This window comes from Numida meleagris, chromosome 4, assembly GCF_002078875.1.
Source record: "Numida meleagris isolate 19003 breed g44 Domestic line chromosome 4, NumMel1.0, whole genome shotgun sequence".
NCBI lineage: Eukaryota > Metazoa > Chordata > Aves > Galliformes > Numididae > Numida > Numida meleagris.
Window position 1 is genome coordinate 73,159,672 of NC_034412.1, and position 22,480 is coordinate 73,182,151.

Here is a 22,480-nt window from a genome sequence, read left to right on the forward strand (position 1 = left end):
TATGAATTGCAGATATGCATTCTTTTAATTCTGTGCACATTTTGTGGGTAACTAACACTTAACTGTTACAATAGTAGCTCTTAGAGGTATTACTCAGTCTCACTGGTAAGCACTGTTAAAGATGAGATCTGAAAGAGAAGTTTGTTTCATGTTAAGAAATTGTCTTTCCAGTAAATCTAGGATAGAGTATGGCTCTTGGAAGCATAGCAGTCATGTCAAGGAGAGGAGTAGTTTCTTCTACAAAGTCCACTTAAGTTTTAAAATTGCAGCTGTATTTATGTATGTTCATGCAGCTTTGAAGCTCTTACAATTTAACAGTGGATAATGAATGTAGATGGTGAATTGTTGGATAGATAAAACTGCCATAAAAAGCATGCCCCCCCCCCCCAAAAAAAAAAGAAAAAACCGACAACAAAAAACAAGAATTGGAAGAACAATGTTTTAGAATACCTGCATTCCAGAGGAATTTGCTGCTCTCATGGCTCCATGTTGCGAGACCTTCTCTGACCCCCTTATTCTCTGCCAGCCAGAGAGTGACTTGAGCTGTCAACAGACACACTAAAGAGCAGATGAGGGCAGTTCATTGAGTTCAAACAGTTTTTGATGAATTAAGACTCTAGCTGTTTTACCTGTGCAATTCCTGATTTGTATTATGAATGACAATTTCAAAGCCTTTGGGCAACACTGCCAACCTAGTCCTTGGAGACCATATTACAATGTCAGAACAATGTCAATTCTAGTTAAATAATTTTTATAGCAAAATAATTAAAGTAATATCAACCTTTTGACAGCATTCCCACAAAAACTCAGAAGTCCTCAGTTAAGGTTCCCACAGCACTCCAACTTGACCTCCTTTTTTATTTTTTTTTTTTGTTGATGTGATTAAAGAACAGTGCTTCATTTTCACACTTTCTTTACATGCTGTAGCAGCCCGTGAATTATAGTCTTGCAGTGTTCTCCTGGGTACTACTAATTCTAAATTTAAAATAATTTTTTTTAAGAGAAAGAGAAATGGTTTCACGCTATGCATTAGTACTGCATATGTATATTATAAAATCTGAGTCCCACCAAGAAGTACTTTTGATGATTTTGGATTACCACAAGCAAATTGGCTTTTATTTTAGCTTTCCAAATCCTGAACTTACAGTTTTAGTTCTACTGACTAAAAGTTTGAATACATAAAAAATTCCAACCCAATCTATTAGCCTGCTTTCTTGTGAAGACAAGCTCTACATATTAATAGATAATGCAATTTCTTGCAAAGGAACATATGGGATATTACTGATGGTTCAGTCTGAAGGCTTCAAGATGAGCACACTCCTTTTTCTTTATTTTAAACATACCTAGAGCCAGCCAAACATAGTGTGATTCTACACTCTGTAAAGTAACAACTGTAGATTATTTTGGTGTCTAGGAGAGGAGGAATGAGAAAAGCCCAGATTATTCTCAAATTTGATAAACATTTAGAAAATTTGTTTCAAGAAACATAATTCTGTCTTTAGAATTCTTCAGGAATGGGAGAGCTGTAAGGTATATTTAACCTAAATACCTAGCTACCCCATATCACAAGCACTGGAACACTGCTTATCTCTTCAGTGATGCAAGCCAGCAGTCGGTAAATGCTGATGAGGAATCTTTTCAAATGACATTTCTGACCATCTCCATTACTCAACCTGTGATTGATTTACATTTCAACCATGGCAAATTTGCTGCTAAGTGGTCTACTTCAGCTGAGTCAGCTCATCTGCTGAGTAACAAATCAGCACAAGTAACAAATCAGTCCATGAGAAAAGGTATCCCAACAGTTGGGGCCAGATGACATCTGTCCTAGGGTTCTGAGAGAGGTGGCTGATGTGGTTGCCGAGCCGCTCTCCATCATATTTGAAAAATCATGGCTGTCCGGTGAAGTCCACGGTGACTGGAGAAAGGGAAACATTACTTCCATTTTTAAGAAAGGGAGAAAGGATGACCCGGAGAACTACAGGCCGGGGAGCCTCACCTCTGTGCCTGGGAAGATCATGGAGCAGATCCTCCTAGAAGACATGTTAAGGCACATACGTGACAAGGAGGTGATCCGAGACAGCCAGCATGGCTTCACCAAGGGTAGATCTTGCCTGACCAATCTGGTGGCCTTCTACGATGAAGTGACGGCATCGGTGGATGGGAGGAGGGCGATGGATGTCATCTACTTGGACTTCTCCAAAGCCTTTGACAGGGTCCCTCATCACATCCTTCTCTCCAAATTGGAGAGGTATGGATTTGAAGGATGGACTGTTCGGTGGGTTAAGAACTGGTTGGCTGGTCACAGCCAAAGGGTTGTGATAAATGGTTCTATGTCAGGGTGGAGGCCGGTCACGAGTGGTGTCCCCCAAGGCTCAGTCCTAGGACCGGTGCTCTTCAATGTCTTTATCAATGACATAGTCGATGGAATCGAGTGTACCCTCAGCAAGTTTGCAGATGACACCAAGCTGAGCGGTGCAGTCGATACATTGGAAGGAAGGGAAGCCATCCAGAGGGACCTGGACAGGCTGGACAAGTGGGCCCACGAGAACCTAATGAGGTTCAACAAGGCCAAGTGCAGGGTGCTGCACTTGGGCCAGGGCAATCCCAGGTATCTATACAACCTGGGGGAAGAAGTACTTGAAAGCAGCCCTGCGGAGAGAGACTTGGGGGTCCTGGTGGACGAGAAGCTGGACATGAGCCAGCAGTGTGCGCTGGCAGCCCGGAGGGCCAACTATGTTCTGGGCTGCATTAAAAGAGGAGTGGTCAGCAGGGAGAGGGAGGTGGTGGTCCCCCTCTACTCGGCTCTTGTGAAGCCCCATTTGGAGTACTGTGTCCAGGCCTGGGGGCCCCAGAACAAGAAGGACGTGGAGCTCTTGGAACGAGTGCAGAGGAGGGCGACCAAGATGATCAGAGGGCTGGAGCACCTCTCCTATGAAGAAAGGTTGAGGGAACTGGGCTTGTTTAGTTTGGAGAAGAGAAGGCTCCGGAGAGACCTCATGGTGGCCTTCCAATACTTGAAGGGAGCGTATAAACAGGAGGGGGATCGATCGTTTGTGAGGATGGATAGCGATAGGACAAGGGGGAATGGTTTTAAGCTGAGACAGGGGAGATTTAGGTTAGATATTAGGAGGAAGTTTTTCACACAGAGGGTGGTGACGCACTGGAACAGGTTGCCCAGGGAGGTTGTGGGTGCCCCGTCCCTGGAGGCATTCAAGGCCAGACTGGATGTGGCTCTGGGCAGCCTGGTCTAGTGGTTGGCGACCCTGCACTTGGCAGGGGGGTTAAGACTCGATGATCTTTGAGGTCCTTTTCAACCCAAGCCATTCTATGATTCTATGATTATATGATTCTATGGAGAGCTGGCAAAGTGGAGTGGAGAAAGGTACAGATACCAACTCCAGCTAAGCTCTGAACTCCTCTTACAGTTTTTGACAAGTCAATTATGTTAGTGTTTTCCAGTGTGGATATTTAATATGGAACAACTGAGTTCAGATTTGGCAAAAACCTCTACATCGTATTATTTATGCTTTGCTTAATCTTTCTCCTTCAGCTTCTGAAGTTTATAGAGAATGCAGATAACAGAATTACGATCTTCAGAGAGAGGTTATGATAATTAAATATTTATAAAATACTAAATGTCATTCAAACACGCAATAAACCTTCCAGCTAAACATATATAAGGATCTATAAATCTGTAGTTTGGTGTATTTAATATTTTTCTTATTCTTTCATTTTTTCAATATTGGTAGCATGACAGATCAAGTAAGAAAAGAGAATCAGCAGAAACCAGTTCTTGAGAACCATCTGAAACAGCTTGCTTACTTTTGGCTTCTATTTATTTTATTTTTTATTATTTTATTTATTTATTTATTTATTATTATTTTATTTTATTTTTTATTTTATTTATAACCAGCCTAAACTAAGCTATATATCTCTTTCAACTGTTACAACTGCTGAAGTTAAAAACCACACTTACATAGCCAAGCTATATTTGCTGATTTTCAGAGCACTCCATGTGATGAAAGCATCAATATATGACTTATTCTGTGCTTGATAATTTTTTCCTTAATGGAAAAATCAGATGGGAAAACTCTGTTCTTACCCATTCCTGTTCCTGGTTCTTTGTTTAACCTTCAAAGGAAACAATCCAGAATAACTTAAGAGATCACAAGTGTAAATGAATTAGCCACCTCTTCCAAAAAAAAAGGGCTTATCTTTAAAAACTGGATTGTTTTTCTAAAGCACTAAGGTTCCATCAATTTACATGCTCTTGAAAATCAAGCTTTTACTGAGGCGTTGACATATCGATTAAAAATAAATAAATTTTATTGTGAATAGACCTTGTCCTTAATTTTTCTCCCAAAAACAAACTTGTACACAAATACATGTTGCATTGAACATTTTAGCTGAGTGCATTCCTTTGACTTTTGCAGAAGTAATTTTGATCCAGAACTGTTTGATCTCCAGGGACTATGATGACTTTAGTTGTTTTTAACAGAATACAAGTTATAAAAAGCCTGTAGCTGTGTTGCCTGCTGGATGAATTCTGAACCAAAAGTCCTTTTGAAACCATGCTATATTTCTGAAAATTATTTCCAGGACGTTAGTGCTTTGACAAAATTGTGTTTTAATACAGACTTTATTTTTTCAAAGTGAAGGCTAGAATATTTGTTACAAAAACAGAAGGATTCACTTTTTTTCTTTGTAGATAATGATTATGAAACACTGAGTTCATGCTTATAATTCAGATTAATCTTTATTTTAGCAGTAAGTAAACTAACAATGAAGAAACAGACACAAGGCTCAGACTGCTAAGATTAACAGATCATAAATGGAGTTATTCATGAATTGTTATACTTCTGCTTCTTCCATCTTTAAGAAACAGTTTCCTTGCATGTAGAAGATATGAATAGAAATATAAAATATGCAGAATCTTAAGAGAAAAAAGGAGGAAGAAATAAAAATCTGCCAGTTTCTCTTTTCTGTTCTTCAGTCTTTTTTTTTTTTTCTTGTGTCTTCATTTGTTCTGTTTTCTTCTATCCTTACTTTTCCCTGTCTTTCTATCTGTTCTACTTTTTCAGCTTCTTTTGCCCCCAACAAGCAATGGCCTTGTGGGGGGCCTGCAGTTAGGATAAATCCTCACTTCAGGGGAGAACAGTTGGTTGCATCAGAACTTACTGCTGTCACTACCACCTGGAGCTATGCTGACTTAAGGCAGTTACTGTGGACAGAAAAAAATGGCTACAATTAATTTGCATTAATTCTCTTTCCTGAGGCTATCATGGATGAATTTGCCCCACTACTTTTTATATTCATTGAAGTGCTTATCTTAATTATGACAACCTAAAATGAAGCTCTCATAGCTAAGAATCTCTGGATAACATCTCCTCTTCCCCCCGTCCATTCCTCCTTTACTCCCCCAGTCATACGTGTCCTTGAATCCAAGGATAATTAGGATCCCTGATTTGAAGTGGTACCAGCAAGAGGAATCTACAGGCTGTTGTAAGAGCAATTCAACAACTGCAGTCAATTTGTTTGTCCTTAACTCTGTCTTCTTTGCTCATTTCTGATAGGAGGATTGATCCAGAAGTATTTAGAAGTAATGTGTAAGAATATGGAAGTTGTTTTTTTTAATTAGAACTTGAAATGTAAGGCCAACATCAAGATTCTATGTCCTTTAATTTACTACATCCAAATTGGAAAGACAAATAATATGCCAGTTGCAAACAACATTTTGCATTAGAACAAAATTAAAAGAGGACTGTGCTTCCAACAGTAACTCATTTTTTTGGGGATGGAAGGGAGGCAGATTGAGATTTGCCAAGTGTATTTAAGGCCTTTCGTAAAGTTCCTTATATCAGTATAATTGAAATTAATCCTGGTTGTTTACTCTTTGGATACTTGATCATCAGTGATATATTTGTAACATCAGTGTTTTTCATGAAACCATAATTAGAATTGTGTGTTGTCATTACAGTATAGGCCAAATTTCACAGCTAGTGTCTGCAGCACTGTTTTACCCCCTGAAGAGTAGTCTATCTCATCACTTTTCCATTTCGCATCAGCCTGTGCCAAGTAACCATTTGGAAAGAATAATCCTTTTCCTGGAGAGTGTCCCACAGGCATCATATGGTCACTAATCTTCTGAACTATACCTTTGGTTTCTGTGTTATATTTCAGATGTTTACTTTATCCTTGTTGAATATAAAGAGCAGTGCAGACCCAGCACTTTTTGTTGTCCATTGACTTAAAAGTAGTTTGTAAGCTTTTTGGAGTACAAATTAACTCAGCTTGTGTATGGATGCCACATATGAGATTACTGAGGTCTCTATTACACAAATAAACATATTTCAGGTGTGGAGGAAAAATGGTCATTTTGAACTTTCGGAGTGTGTGAATGACACATAGTAAGAGTCAGCCTTTATTTATTTGCTTAAAAAGCAGAAACAATCCTGTAAGATAGTAAATCCTTTCCTTCCAAAAATAACCGAAGTTCTGTATTCCAATAAACGTGTTTCTAATGTTAGGTTGATGAAGATTCCTCAAAAGTGAGAAGGTAGGAATGTTTATTCTCCATGCTCCAGAAGCTAGCTGAAAGCACTGCATCACACCCATCTCTGCACTGGGTGCAGCTACATCCCTTTGACAATACACTGCTCTCTGCACACACAGCAGTCTTTCATTAGACTGGTAGCTGGCAGAACTTATCCAGTCATGGGCAAGTACTGCTGACTTCTTCCCTTCTTCCAATAGAGAGCAGTGACTGTTGAACTCAGTACAATTACATATAAAATCTCCCTGTGCCACATATTTGTCAAAAGGTAGTTTTTAACAGCATAGAACCTACTAACCATCCCTATCTAATGATGCTTAAAATAAGAAATAATAATATAATAGCAAGATCACCCAAATAGCAGGCAGCTATACTGTTTTCAGGAATGGGAAATTCTGAGTCAAAGTGCAGATAGTTGAATTCAAATATTCCTTATCCAGCTAGAAACTGGCTTTAAGGCATAAAATTGCTTGTGTTGACTCTCTTGAATGCAGAGAGCAGCTGGCAATGGCTGTGAGAAATTTCCTGCAAGTCTGTACTGTCCCTCTTAGTGAATACCATTCAGTTGTGAGTCTAATTGAAAACTGAAGACAGAGAGCTCAGCAATTATTTTTCCCTGCAGTACAATATTTAATATTTTGATTTCATGGCTGTCTGGTTCCAATGACGGGGACGCACTTTTATTTATTTATTTAATATTTTCAGAGCATACATTATCATAACAATATCTCAGGAGCATCATGTATCAAGGGAAATAACTATTATGTTATAACATACCACTTAAACAAGTACCCAATTAAAATGTAGGGCACTGCTGAGTATTACATTTTGGCTTTGAAAAGGCAGTTCAGGATGAGGAAAATAACTTTAAATCGGAAAGACTTTAAAAGGAGTGATACGCAACAACAGAGATAATATCTCTGCAGCAAAGGCATTTTGTGTGTAGAACTGTACTACCTTGTTAAGTCCAAGAGAGTGTTGTTATTTTTCCTGTTAGAAAAATGGGAAATATGTGTGTGGTTTCTGGTAGTTGTACAGTCATTTAACTGAAATGTACTACTCAGGTGGACAAATTCTTTTCTGATAACCTCTTTGTAATTGCAGTATAATTTCATGGGATAGAGACCCCCAGTGTTTACCACATGATACTGGTTAAAAGAAGAAAGTAAGGACAGAAACTTTCTCAAAATGCGTAAACATTTTGTATAGAGAGTTTGAATTATTATAGATTAAAAGCGATTGAATTGTTTTTTCTTTTTATATCAGATAGTATTACTGAAGTCTTCACCAACATATATGTGACCAGTTTTGGACCTGTTTCAGACACAGACATGGTGAGTTTCTGAATCTTTTGTGTCCATGGTAAAAGATGTAAAGAAATATACTATAAAATTGCTTTTAAACTTGTATTGTGCTTTCAAGCTGTGGGCAAATAGGAAGTAATTTTTCTGAAGTCAGGAAGTACCAGATTCCAGAAGCTGCAAAGTTGAAACTTGGTTTGTAGACCTTATACGATACATTTATATTAACTATTTAGTTTGGATGTATGAATCTTTCAATTGTCCCCCTTGACAGTACTTTGGTTCATGTTTTGGAACAGTCTTGAGGCTGGTGAAATAAATTCCTCTTGAATGAAACTAAACTGCACACTTACTGGATGACCTGACTGGAGTTAGTTTGTAATAAGTCTTCTTGAAATATAGCTTGGAAGTTGGCTCACCAACTCCAGTTTTACAGATGTGACCTGCATCATTAGCACAACTTAGTAACCTAGCATTATGAAAAAAAATCTAACAAAACAGTGGAATTCATATAAATGTAGTCATCAGTGGATCACTTTGCAAACAGAATTTAAGCAGAAATTTTTGTGATGGCAATACATGAAAAGATGTTTCAGGAAAACAAGTTAATCAGGCCTGATATTCTCAAGAGCCTAAAACTGAATGACTATTATTTTTGTTGAGCATTTAGGGTTTTCACAGTCACTAAGTCTACTAGTGTCAGCAGAGCTGACAATGACATTATTAAAGAATAAACTGTCCAAATATTTACCTGGATCACAATTTCTCATGAAAATAGCAGCAGAGAAAAAGCTCTGAGGCAAGGCGTCTGTTGTAGCTCACTGCAAATCATATGTAGATAAGGGAGAACATGTTGCACTAGTGAGGAAGATCTTCATGGTTATAACATCTCTCATAGGAAAGAAGGGAGGGACAGCATAATCAGAAAGTTCATTTATCTGCCCTTGCCATTTCCCACCGGCCTCTTAATACATGAATGCCCCATGACTATCTGGGTTATTTTAAGACAGGTGTAACAGACAAATGGATGTGAGACTAAGCAAGGTACAGAAAGCCGGTTAATGCTGTTTAATTGTGGTGAAACAATGAGGAATTTTCTTATGAACAGTTTTAAACATTAATGAGTCTATATGAAATAATAAAAAATTAGCTACATGTATTTATATGCATAAAAAATGAATATTTTTAAAACCAAGAGATAATGCTTTTTTTTTTCAGTGATAACTTTCACATTATGCATCATACAAAACAGGAAACATTTTGATTCTACAAGCTAAGCTGAAATGAAACATTTTTTAGTAAAGTGTGCATTTTTTAATGTGTTTGCTCACTGTTTAACAGGTAGTCGTAGCTTTGGAGAATACTTTCTGCTATTTTAATTAATTTTTTGTGGTGATTTCATTTTTTGAGCTTTGTTTCCATTGTGATAAATACAGTACTGATGGTTTGCATGAAAAATTATTTCACAGGAAAAATGTATGTTTATTTTCTTTTTGACGCTGCATATGTTACTGATTCCCTTGAGGTGTTTTTCCTAATAACGTTAAGTTTCTGAATTGATACTTAGTTTATTATAATTGCAAACAAATGAGTATCCACAGCTATATGCAGAGATGATAAGAACATCACTTGACTTTCTTTCTCTAGTATAGTATGACTTCACAGTCTTTATATCTGCACTATTCCTGTGAAACTGGGAGATGGATTTAAAGCAGTTTTAGACATGTGACTCATGAGGCGCAGGAAGACTTGCCAAAGAGTGTACAGGTCACTTGTGGTGAAATGGGGCACTAATGAAAAGCTCTGATCCCAATCACCAGCTCCTGGAATGCTTTTGACATCTATGTAAATGTTTGGAGAACTCTGGATGTCCATTTACACGGGCAGATATGACAGCACAGTAAGGTATCAGGTCATCTGATCCCACCACTATAGCTATTTTGCTCAGAGGTGTATACTGAAAAGGAGTGAAGTATACCAGAATGGAAGCTGTTATTGTAATAGGTAGGTCATTTGCAAAAATGTTGACAGGTAAGTAAGAGCAGTTTAATACCTACTACTAAAAGTGTCAAGGTTAATTTAACTTGTTAAGTAGATAATTATTAAATCATTTTGAAGTGTATGAGCAGTCAAGTTTTGAAACAATAACTTCCAAACTATCACATACTCTGTCAGATGTGAAGGTAATGTTAGTACAATGAGTACTCTTTCATTTAGATATTGCTTTACTGACTTGATAATGTTAACTACTGTAGGGAGCGTTTATAGATATTTTCTTCTGTAAATGTTGGGAATGCTATTTTAATTTTCTAAGTGTTCCTCCTAAAAGTATTCAAAGGAAAAATAAGTAGGATTTCATTCAAATTGCCTGTATTATTCCAGTCCATAAAGTAGCTTAGTCCAGACAAATTTGACATCTGACTGTTCTTAGATGAGCTGAAGTTGTGCTTGATGAATTCGGGAGGTAAAATCTGAAGCTGAGATTATTCTGCAAACATATTCAGAGTAAAATAAATAAATAAATGCTCCTCAGCATGGATTAACATGTTGACTAAAGGAAAAAAATATATGCTACATTCTGTTCTGCCCAAAATAGTCATCCACAAAATCTTCTGAATCTTGGCCAGGACTCTTTTGCAAACTGCACTTCAAATGAGCTGCTACAACTAAAATATGGTTGTACCCATATTAACTGTGTTAGAAAAATGTTATTGTGTATTTATCAGAGTATGTAATGTCAAAGAGAATATCAATATACAACAGGAATTTTCAACTTCATTTTGAGGACTAAAGAGAATTAAGGAAGGCAAAGAAAGATGGGATTATACAGGTTTAATTTTCACTGTTCCGTCTTTCTGAGCTGTTATTTCTCTGAAATGTGTCATTATTATGAGGCTATGTCTTATAGGCTTCCAACCACATCAGTGATACAAATTTATTTTGACATTAGCCTGAGAGAAGGAAAGCTGCAATATTTAAAAACACAAACAAAATACGAACAGGACAGATGAAAAACAAAGCTCTGAATTTTCTAAGAAGAGTTATAAGGTTAAATTATGATTGAAGCGGCTAATTAAAACATCTGTAACTAAAATCTTTCATTTTTGAAAATTCTGAAGTGAAGGATAATTTTGTTTGGAATGTGGTCTTCAGGATGACAAAATGTGAATGATTTAATTTAAGCAATTAAAACTAATGGTTTCTCTGTTTTCTCCCCAAAATTAGTAAATAATTTTAATTCCAGTCTGGTAGATTGGCATAGCTTTATAGATATAATAATAGCTATGGTTCTAGCACTGCAGTCATATTACTTCTACAGCTTTTTCTCAGAATTACTTTCCTTCCAGGCTCACCTCAAACTTTAGTTTCTAAAATTTCCAAGATAGCCATACAAGTGCTGATCTCCTTGAGAAAACAAAATGTAGATAATAAATGAAAAATATTTTTGTTCCTCAAGCCATAGTTAACTGTGTTTAAGACAGCATATAGCCACTGAAAGACTTTATATGATATCTGCAGTGAAGAACACTGTGTAAGTTTTTGTAGGGTGCTGTCTCATGGCAGCCTTTCTAATTGTCACTGGGAACTGTCTTTCCTATTTCCCTATAGTACACTCTTAGTAGACATAAGGACCTAAGTCAGTTCTGCCTAAATATTAAAATGAACAGGCTTTCTTACTGTTCTACATTTCATTTTTCAACCTCAGCTTTGTGTTGTATTAGGAAAGGCGTGTTTATTGTGGTTACATCTGTATATTTCCCTTTTCCATAGAATCATAGAATATCCCAAGTTGGAAGGGACCCACAAGGATCATTATGTATATTTATATACTATATTTTTTCCTAAACGTCTTGTGGATAGAATTCTGGTTTTTCACTCTAGAATTTTTGTTCAATTTTCACTCAGCTCACAGAGATGGTTGTAACCAGTTCATTGCTACTCAATGTAGTGTTGTCATCTTGCAATTAAAATTTCAATAAATGTTTTTGGTTTTCCAAATATAGCCAATACACAAATTTTAATGAAGATTGAAGGTCAAAGCCAGAAATGACCAGATTTGTTACAGCATTTCTCACTACTATTGAGGACAGTACTTCAGAAAAGTGGCTGAACTCTAGACCACATTTTTCTGTTTTTCAGATTTCCTCATTCTGTTTTGTTTTTCAGATCTTTTTTCTATAAAACTTGAAGTTTCAGCTGTTTCTAAGTGAATTTTTCCCCCAAAGATCAAAAAAATACAGCAATCATAGGTATTATTTTAGTTCAGTATCAGAAGAAAAAATTAAGAGAAAATAAAAGCAGAAACAGTAAATACCTTTGGTTTTCTATGCTGTTAAGAGCCTCTAAGTTGTCTTTTAATTAGTTATATTTCTGAAAAGTCAGTAAATGGATTGCTCTGTTCCCTTTTATTATAGACTAAGATTGTGGCCTTTGCAAGTGAAATCCATAGGTAATTTTGAGGAGGATACCTCACATGGTGGCTTGCATAATTTCTATCCTTTTTTTTTCTGTTGGGAAAGACTACTTTCTTGAGCAGTATTCTGTCTAGCAGATCAATACTGGAGTTTCATTTGACTGAGACTGTGCCCAACCAGTGACATTAGCTCCCTGTGTATCTCCAGTTTGAATTCCTGTCCCTGGCATCAGGCATTCATTATGTTTCAGGGTTTCTCTTTCTCCATGTCTGAACAAAAAAAAATGAGTAACGTGAAATCTTTGTATTTTCAGTACTGTGAATAATATCTTGCAGTCTCTAAGTAATCCCCGTTTGTATCTTTCCCATTCATCTCTTATCCCTCCACAGTGCTTATTTTATGCTCAGAATTCGTTCTGTATCAGGTCTATGGAAATTGAGAGTGAGCCATTCAGAGAAGCAGGTTTTCATAAATGGATTTGAATAGGAAGATATTCTCTTCCCTCAACGCTATGATTCAGACTGGTTAAACATATTTTTTTACAGAATTTCTAATACTTTGTTTAGAGTAAATGCTTAGACAAAAATGACTGAAGTTGGCAGAAAGAGCAGAAATAAAAGGCATGAAATGAGTTCTTCAGACAGAGGAAGACTGTGCTACAATTTCCTAGAAAGATGACACTTTTTATTTATAGTTAAAGGTTGTATGTATCCAACAGACATTGTTCATATATTTAAAAATGAATACAGGTACCTTTGAAATGCTGTGATAGTTAAGACATTAATTAAGTTTTTAACAGGGCTGTTAAGGGTTAAAAAAAGAAAAAAACTACCAGCAAACTATGCATCTCTTACCACAAAAAGATACATACATGGAATAGGAAAGAATTACAAAACCTTTATATATGTATCTTTTGGTAAATGTTGATATTTCATCATGTTGATTAGATTCAAAATATTTCAAAAGCTTTCTGTTTTTTTTTTTTCCATTTTTTTTGCATAATAATCATCATAGGGGTATTCATGAGTGTAAGTAGGACAGAATAGGGATCAGTGAATATAGCACTGGGATGCAAAATGTATGGGTTGTATTTTGCTTTTTGTAATCATGCTGTAAATGGACAGGGACAAGTTAATTTCACCTCAATGCCTTGGTTTCTCTTCCTATTTGCAACTTTCTTTACAAAATGCATTGAGATCTACTGAAAGAAAAGTGAGATTTTATTGCTGTTGTGGTGAATGGAAGGAGATGTTGTTTGGGATGATTAGCACCAAACCTTGGATAACTCCCTTTTTCCATCTTCTCAGAACAACACATGTTCTGTCAAATAATGTTTTCCAGCATGGATCAGAAGGAAAATTGCCAGTAGAGAGAGCAGAATTACCTGTAGATGAGTTAGGATTTATAACTGAGACCTTCCAAGGCTACAGATCAGGTTTTCTCCTGCTCGTTCTGCTTTCTAAGCTGTGGCTATGCATCAGATGTGCTTTCTTTAAATGCTGCTGTTCTGATTTAGTGGCATTTCATGTCTTTTTTTTTCTCTTTTATACCTTGAGTAATTCTTTTTATATATGATGAAAGAGAGTGAAGAAGTGTAACTTTTGAAATTCTTTGCTGGAGACATTATAAAAATCTAAGATTTATATTCTAAACATTCATGTGCAGGGGCTATTTTTCAAAGGATCTTGTAGGACTTATCACTCAATTCTCTTGAATTTTAGTGGAATTTCAAAGCCGTGCTCCCTCAGGCTCTTCTTTCCTCTTCTGTATACCTCAAACATCAATCTTCTCATGCATAACAAGGGTTTATTGGCAAAGCCTCTCAGACAGATATGATAAGGAAGCTTTTAGGGCAACTGTTTTCCTTGAATTAACTGATATTTCTAGCCAGATTTCATGTATTCTGCCTGTTGCTTCAAGTATGCAGTTTCTGCTCCTCCTGATTCTCCAAGATTTTGTGTGATTTGTAACTTTACTTGATCCCTGATGGTACCGTTAGATTTCTTGGAATCTGTAAATGGGATTTTAAGTCACAGGACAGGTAGCAAGTAAAACAACAAAAAATTAGCAAATAAAACAGGACAATTGAATGTGGTATATAATGGAGAAGTAGGGAAATTATTTTCATGGAGTAGTGCCTGTTTCCACATATGTTTACTAGAATACTACTATAGATAATAACAATTGACATCTATGTTAATCCAAAGAAATCAATTTTCAGTGTATTATAGTGTTAGTTTTGTTTAATATCTGAGTAATTATAACTTGAATTAGAAAAATGACAACTTTGTATTACAGTAATGTAAGGCCTCTTGTTATAAATTGGGTTTGTGAGTTTTGTCACATGACTTTATAAGCATCCCATTATATCATTCTAAAAGGATCTTTCCACATACCTAATATTGTTTCTAACTACAACAACTTTCTCTTCTACCCCTGCCGTGATCTTTCAGATAACTGAATTTTCTTTCCTTTATTCCACCTGCTCTTCTTAGCTTCTGTCTCTGTCTTGGAAAAGGTCCTTGTAGCTCCTGGGCTCACGGAAGAAAAGGAGATGAGAAACACTTTTGCTTCTTGCTCTCTGCTCAGCACTCAGTTGCAAAACCATATGAACGACTGAGAAAAATTTTAGGCTTTGTTAATCAGCACGTAAGGGAGACAGAAAAAGGTGATATGGACTAGATAAGTTCCTTGAAATTGCTTCTGCATTGTAGTAACTTGAATGTTTTATATTGATGGAAATTTACCAGAACTTGTCAATTCTAAGAAAATATAACCAAAGATGATTTGCTTGAACTCTTATCATTTGCAGAGTCATTGCAGTGGAACAGGCTGTTGAAATATAATCATGTTTTGAAATCACAGGCCCATCTTGCACTTGTCCAGTAAAATTCAAACTGCTCCAAAGTAACATTTGCCAGTACACAGAATGCAGTTTAATTCCAACAAAACTTTTATGATCTTTGATTTCCAATTTATATGCTGTGCTGACATTAACAAATAAATAAAGCCATTTAAAGTTCTGATTTAAAGTTGGTGAACTTACATCATCAGTGTTGCATCTTCTTTTGTTTTTCTTTTTTGTTTAGAGCAGAAACAAAACACAGCAAATGGAATATTTAGTGAAAGCATTTGATCCAGGTCATCAGCCTGTTTTTTTTGCATCTTTTTCTTTTTCCTTCTCAAGATAAGGCATTAGGGTTCAGCAGATGGAGTGTAGGTCACCTGTTACTCATCAGCTCCTTGTCTGTGTACTTTTGCTAGTAAAATGTATACTTTACAGATCTTCCTTTCTTTTTGGAAGACTCTTCTTTATATCACTCTGCCTGCATATATTATGCCATTTACCAATAGCCTTGTTTTTCTTCCTTTCAGTTTCAGCCATTTTCCACGCTCTTAAAATGCTTGATCACCCTCCTAACAGGTGCATCTGCTGCATGAACGTCATATCCTTCTGTGTCTTTTTTCTTATTTCTTATTTTAAATTAACTTCATTGAAATTACCTTTGTCATTTATGCTATATGTCAGGTACAGAAATCTAAATATTGAAAGGGTTTGACATACAGACATACAACTTTGTGTGGTAGTTGTTCTGTCCTGACATAATTTTGCCAAATGAATTTTACTGCATTTCTCTGGTTTGTTCCTCAAATACAGATTAATTTTTTCATAGTAAAAAAAAAAGCATATCTTTATTCTATTTTAGGAATACACAATAGATGTCTTCTTCCGTCAGAGATGGAAGGATGAGAGGTTAAAATTTAAGGGCCCAATGAATATTCTTCGATTGAACAATTTAATGGCCAGCAAAATCTGGACCCCAGATACATTTTTTCACAATGGAAAGAAGTCAGTTGCTCATAACATGACAATGCCTAACAAGCTTCTACGAATCCAAGATGATGGAACTCTTTTGTACACTATGAGGTATGTATTTTCATGTTTTTCTCTGCTCATGTTATTTCTTGATGAAATTTTTCCAGATATCAGTTATGTAAGGTTCCAAGAAGACCCTTCATTTTTTTCATTTGTAGCTCAGTAGAAAAAACACCAAGAAAATGTGTTTCTTTTCCAATTCTGGTACAAATCTGTTCAAACAGATGTGTTCTTCAGTTCTCATGATCATTTAACATATGAAAAGATACAGAGTCTGCATAAAATGCTTTGAGGCCATTAGATGAGAATTGTTTTAGAACTGCTGTGGATACTCATGAGTTTACACACTCAGTCTTAGAACAATTAAACTTGCATATAACTTCTGTCTATTGCAGCACACAACAATAGACCACGTGAACCATTAGGCAAATTCATTACTGAGATCAATGGAAACAAGAAAATAAATCATAGAATCATAGAATGTCTTAGGTTGGAAGCAACATCAAAGATCATCTATTTCCAAGTCTCCTGCCATGGGTCAGGTTACCAACTACTAGCTCAGGCTGCCCAGGGCCCCCATCCAACCTGGCCTTGAACACTTCCAAGGAGAGGACATTCACAACATCTCTGGGCAGCCTGTGCCAGTGCCTCATCACTCTCTGTGTAAAGAATTTCTTTCTAGCATGCATGTTAAATCTCCCCGCTTTTAGTTTAAAGCTCCTCCTTGTTCTTGTAAAGTTCCTCCTTGTCCTCTCACAATCAGACCATGGAAAAGTTGGTATTCCTCCTGCTAATAAGCTCTCTTCTGGTACTGGAAGGCCACAATGAGATCAAGCTAAAGCAAGAAGGCTTCATAAAACAGACTATCCTTGATCAGGTGGTTTGTAGTAGATTCTGGCCACCAGATGTCCTTAATTGATCTTATCCTGAATTTTAACCCAAAAGCTCTCAACCTGGTCATGGCTGTTTTTCAGAGGCAGATCTTTGCAATCTATCTACTCCTTAACACAAAGGGCAACTCCTCGACCCCTCCTTCCCTGTCTATATCTTCTAAAAAGTTGCAGCCCATAATTATAGTATTCCAGTTGCTCAATTTGTCCCGTTGGGTTTCTGTGGTATCAGTTAGGTCATAGTTTTCTAACTGCTCCATGGTTTCCAACTCTTCCTGCTTATTTCCCATGCTTCTGCAGTGGTGTAGAGGTATTTCAGATGGATTATTGGCCACATTACCTTCTTGGATGAGCCCTCCCAAATTCCTGTGGGACAAATCTGAGGTTTTTCCATTACTTCCAAAAGTGACAGTGTTCCCTGGCTCTTCTCTATCGCTCAGCAGTATGGCCAAAAATTCTTCCTAACAAGAACTATATGGAAAATGCATCCTACTCTCAAATAACTTTTTTTTATCTAATGACAGGATTTTTTTTAGAGTTATCATTTTTGCTTTGGGGAATGATTAGCATGTGGCTGGTAAAATATATTAAATTTGGTTAGAAAATAATTTATAAGTATTATAAACAGCATGTATATATTGGCATAACCAACAAGTCCTAGTCATTCTGAGTGTTGAAGAGCAGGCTGTTAATCATATTGTATGATGTTCAGAAAAATGTGCTGGAAATCAACTGAGACCATAATTTACACTACTGTTCTCAAATATTTCTAATTGTTTCTCTATAAAATGATAATTCTCTGCCTCCAGAAAATTCTCTAGTTGTATTTTATAAAATTAAAAAACACTGTTCAAAACCATTCTTCTCTTTTTTTAATAATAAAGTAAATCAAGTCAACTAGAATTACTGAACATTTTCTATTAGTTTTAAGTTCATGACTTCTAATTATGTTTCTTCTGAGATAGTGAGTTACATGTGTAAGATGCTTCTGTTGCTGAGATTTTAAGTAGCCATTTTTATCCGTGTCTGTTTAAAATGATAGTGTGATTTAAAATAATTAACTCATGAAGCACTCTCCTGTGCCTTTTACTGACTCATTTCTGTCTTTTCCTCCTGACTTCAGAACCTCTTTCCTGGGGAGTGAGGAAATTGAAACAGAATATTTTGGGATGAAAAACAGGAGAATTTGTTGGGAATACAGTGACTATGAAGCACTGGGAGTACAGGAAAATGTAGTTGATATTTGGGGATGGATGAAGAGCAATGTAAACCTCAGGAAAAATTTCAACCCAAAGGGGACTTACAGGATAGGAAGGAGAAGCAGAGCTTTAATTAATTAATTAATTAATTCACTGGGTTAAAAATAATGGGAAATAAAAGTATGTCAAAGCTTTTTCAAACTGTTTGAAATTATGTTTTACTGTATTAATCCACATATTTAATACTGCAATATCGCTGCGAATTTTTCACCAGATGAGTAAAGGTGAACGCATTGTTAACATGTTGTCATGCCTATAAATAAACAAAAATGCTAATCACAAGTAACATAGAGAATGAATAGCAGCTGTGTTTTAAAAAAATACCCATCTTTTTTTCCTACAACTTCACATTCAAACTCTTAGAAAGAATAAAAAAAACCATGGAACATAGTCTTTTGGTAAGTTAACTGCATTTTATGTGCTTTTGTAATGAGATTTTCAGAGCCATATAATCACATATGTACCTCAGAATATTATGAGAAGAAAATGACAGTTCTTAAAAACCTTCAGTTACATAATTTATATTTTCATTTAAATGGCCATTCCTCATAGTTTTGAGGTCGGCTGTTTTAGTTTTTTGATGTGATAAGTCAATGCTTTCCAAAGGAACACATAAAAGGGAGGAAGAAAGAGCTGATTTAAATTTTAATTAGTTTAATATAACATTTCAGTTTCATCTCCTAGATCAATATGAACTGTTCATTTTTGTCAAATTGATTTTCTTGTCCTGCTAACCAACTTAAATGCATAGTGGTCTTTTTGCCTTTCAGGCTTACAGTCCAAGCTGAATGTCCAATGCACTTGGAGGACTTCCCTATGGATGCTCATTCATGCCCATTGAAATTTGGCAGCTGTAAGTGTATAACTAGAAGTATGGCCTTTGGTTAGAGAAAACCTAACATTGCTCAAGCATCACTTTATTTCAAAAAAATTGTTACAAGGGAGGTTTAAAACACAAGATAGCTTTTCTTTTTTTTTAATTTGTAACCTGACACGTTACAGTTGATTTTATCTATTCAAAATTGTGTTTTTTAGTGTATTTTAAAACTTTCTTGGCACCATTTAACAATAAATACTGTGCACCTAATTCAGCACTGTACTGATCTGCTTTTATTCCAGAGTACTAACCATACTGATGAATACAGATCTAGCTGCATGTAGCCTGTGTAGAATGTACATCTTGTATTAATGAAGAGCGGAGTAAAATCTTTGAAGAACATCTTCATTTACTGAAACCTTTTCTTCCACTTTATTTTTAATCATATTATCTTTTCCATTCTTTAGTTAAGGCAACAATACATGGCTTCTTGTGATAAAAAAAATCATTAATTAGTGTATTGTTGAGTTAGATAGGTGGACTTTGATCTCAATATTATTATTTTAACAGCTGTATAAATTCATTCATCTGTATAGAAGTCTTTCTTTGTGAATTAGGATTGCATTATATATATTTCCTGGATCTTTTTCATTGCAATTATTTTTTTTTTTTTTTTTTTTGTCTGCAAGCCTATATTCTCTACTAGGCCCAGGAAACGGCATCCTTTTTTTGAGGAAACTATATAATACCAATAAATAGTAGCTCTTTTAATTTTTACTGTAGCCACCCCAGGTTGAAAAGCAGGTGATAATCTGCCATTAAGAAGATCATTCACAAGATAAACACTGTCAGAGCACTGTGCACATTCTCTCCATAACTCTGATGTGTACCATTTCCCTGGAGTTTGGTGGAAAAAAAAAGGGCAAATTAAATCAAGCCTATGTTTTTGATTTTGCTGCCACACTAAAGAGAGGCCTTAACTGCAGAGATAAAAGATGGTTAAAGTTAGTAATTTGCCATGGAGCCTTTTTTCCACTAAATATTTTATTATATTTATATTACATAATACAACTTAAGTAAATAACACTATATACAACCATATAAATAAATAAATAACACATAATACAACTGAACTAAAAACAACAACTTTGTTGGGCAAAACAAGCTACTGACAAATAATATTTATATTCATGTGCACGGTAAGATATATGTATGAGGGGTATGAGGGAGAAAAAGACTCAATGTAGCCTCAAAAGAATTGATAAAAAAAAACACCTATAATATTGAAATTGATACTCAGGCCAAGCACCTGCTTCATAGTATGACTTGATCCACATTCCTAAGTTGGAAACTCTTCATGAGTAGGTATATTGGACTCTGTGCAAGAGTGGGATTTGCTGTTTTTTTTTTCTTTTCTATTTGTTTTCATTACTATTTGTTTCTTTGTTCCCTGCCTGTGGTTTCTGCATTTCCAGTAAAATGCAGAATTAAAACTGTAACTGTGAGAAAAGTGATTTTTGAAAAGCTGTCTTTCTTTTCTCCTTGTAGTCACCTGTGCTCCAGCCAGTTGGCACACACTGAACGCTTATTTCTGTTCATTTTGAAAGGCCTCCCACTCATTTATTTAACTAGAACTCATTTCTAACCTTTCATTTTTCATCTTTCATTCTGGGACTGAATTTAAATGATGAACAGTGGTGAAAATATGCCAAAATCCTGAGGATTTGGTTTAGCTGAGGCAAGTCTGCCACTGGTATATATTTGTCACAGCTCCTCATATATTCTGCTAATCTTACATTGCTAAGAGGATCATCAGCCTGCAAGTTTCTTTGTTGTACTCAAGAGAAGAGCCAAGCTGGATGTACTGGAGAAGCTGTAGCTTCATAAATTGCCTTTCCTCATCTTCAACAAAAAGTCTAACCAACAGTGGAGACTGCAGGGACATATCAGCAATTGACAAGATTACTGATTTGCATTAAAGCAGAGGGCTTCTTGTGGGAATATGGATAGTTCGAAGGGAAGTGTTAAAAATCTGCATGCTGCCTACCTGCTATGTTAGTCCTACAGTTCATGGCAAGTTGAATGAAGCAGTGTCTTTCATGGCCTCCAGAGATTTTTCAAGTGAAAATGTTTGCAGTCCAGCAGAAATGTTGATTCTTTTTAATTTTCATTTCGCTACAGATATGGATAAGATTTCAAATGTACTTGTCTCAGTCAATCAAAGTGAGCACACAGTTTCTTCCATCTTCCATCTGCCCTTTTCCTTTCATTCTACATTTGTTTATGAGGGTATTAGATTGGAAAAACTTGCAGGATATACTCAATTTTTTTCTTCTTTACTCATTGGAGAGACATTAATGCTATCTAAAATACAGCACTGATATGCTTCCATTTTAGTTTATTTTGACAGACTCTAAGATAGATGTATGTTTTCTTATGAATGAAATGAGCAAGTAGACTGCTTAATGTCAGTATGTCCTACAGATAGATGTAATATTTAGGACTAATATTTAAGAGGATACACAGGCTAAGGCACTGAGCTTCTGCAAGTCTTTTAAGAGCATTGTCACAGAACCTGTCTCCCCATACTTAGGTATGAATTTCAATTAATAGCTAAATATTTGTGTTACTCTACCAAAGGGAAAGTAGGGAAATAGAAGGTCAGAACAATATAGAACTGAATTTTTAAAAAATTAGTGTATCCTACATCTTACAAATCATTGTTCTTTTCATCTGACTTATTGTGAGTTTTAGGATGCATACATATCTGATCTGTGACAAAATTTTTTATCAGTATGGAAGAATCATTGTTTGCAACCTATAGCAATAAATTGTGGTTAATAAAAACACAAATGTGTGCCCTGTTCCCATACAGCCATAAGCATTTACCCTCCCGTAAGGCAATTTAAAATACCCAACTGGTTTTTTTCCTATTCATTTTAGTTTTGGGGGGGTTTCCTTTTGAAAGGTAATTAAGTAGGTCTCTAATTTGATGAGTTTTGATGGAAATTGTTTGGTTAAAATTACTGACAAAATATTATATCTTATTTCCACAGATGCATACACAACATCAGAAGTGACATATATTTGGACTTATAATGCTTCAGATTCTGTACAGGTGGCACCAGATGGTTCAAGATTAAATCAGTATGATCTTTTGGGCCAAACAATTGGAAAAGAGACAGTTAAATCAAGTACAGGTTAGTAAAAAATGTTTGGAAAAGAAAGCACTCACTTTGCTATAAAGAGCATAAGCTCATTTTAGTTGTATGCTACTGAAAAAGTTATCAGCCATAGTTTATTTCTGTGTGTTACACATAACTCATAGCAGCACTTCACTGGTTCTTTCAAGTCAGTAAGTAGCA

General features: G+C 35.8%; 1 protein-coding gene across 1 annotated transcript in view; it reads left to right on the plus strand.

Moving 5' to 3' along the window:
- Window positions 1–22,480, plus strand: part of GABRA2 (gamma-aminobutyric acid type A receptor alpha2 subunit) — a 61,167-nt gene that overhangs the window by 19,975 nt on the left and 18,712 nt on the right. The window contains exons 4-7 of the mRNA XM_021396819.1: window positions 7,823–7,890; window positions 15,980–16,200; window positions 19,069–19,151; window positions 22,172–22,315. Of these exons, the coding sequence (XP_021252494.1) occupies window positions 7,823–7,890; window positions 15,980–16,200; window positions 19,069–19,151; window positions 22,172–22,315 (516 nt within the window). The remainder of the gene's footprint in view (window positions 1–7,822; window positions 7,891–15,979; window positions 16,201–19,068; window positions 19,152–22,171; window positions 22,316–22,480) is intronic.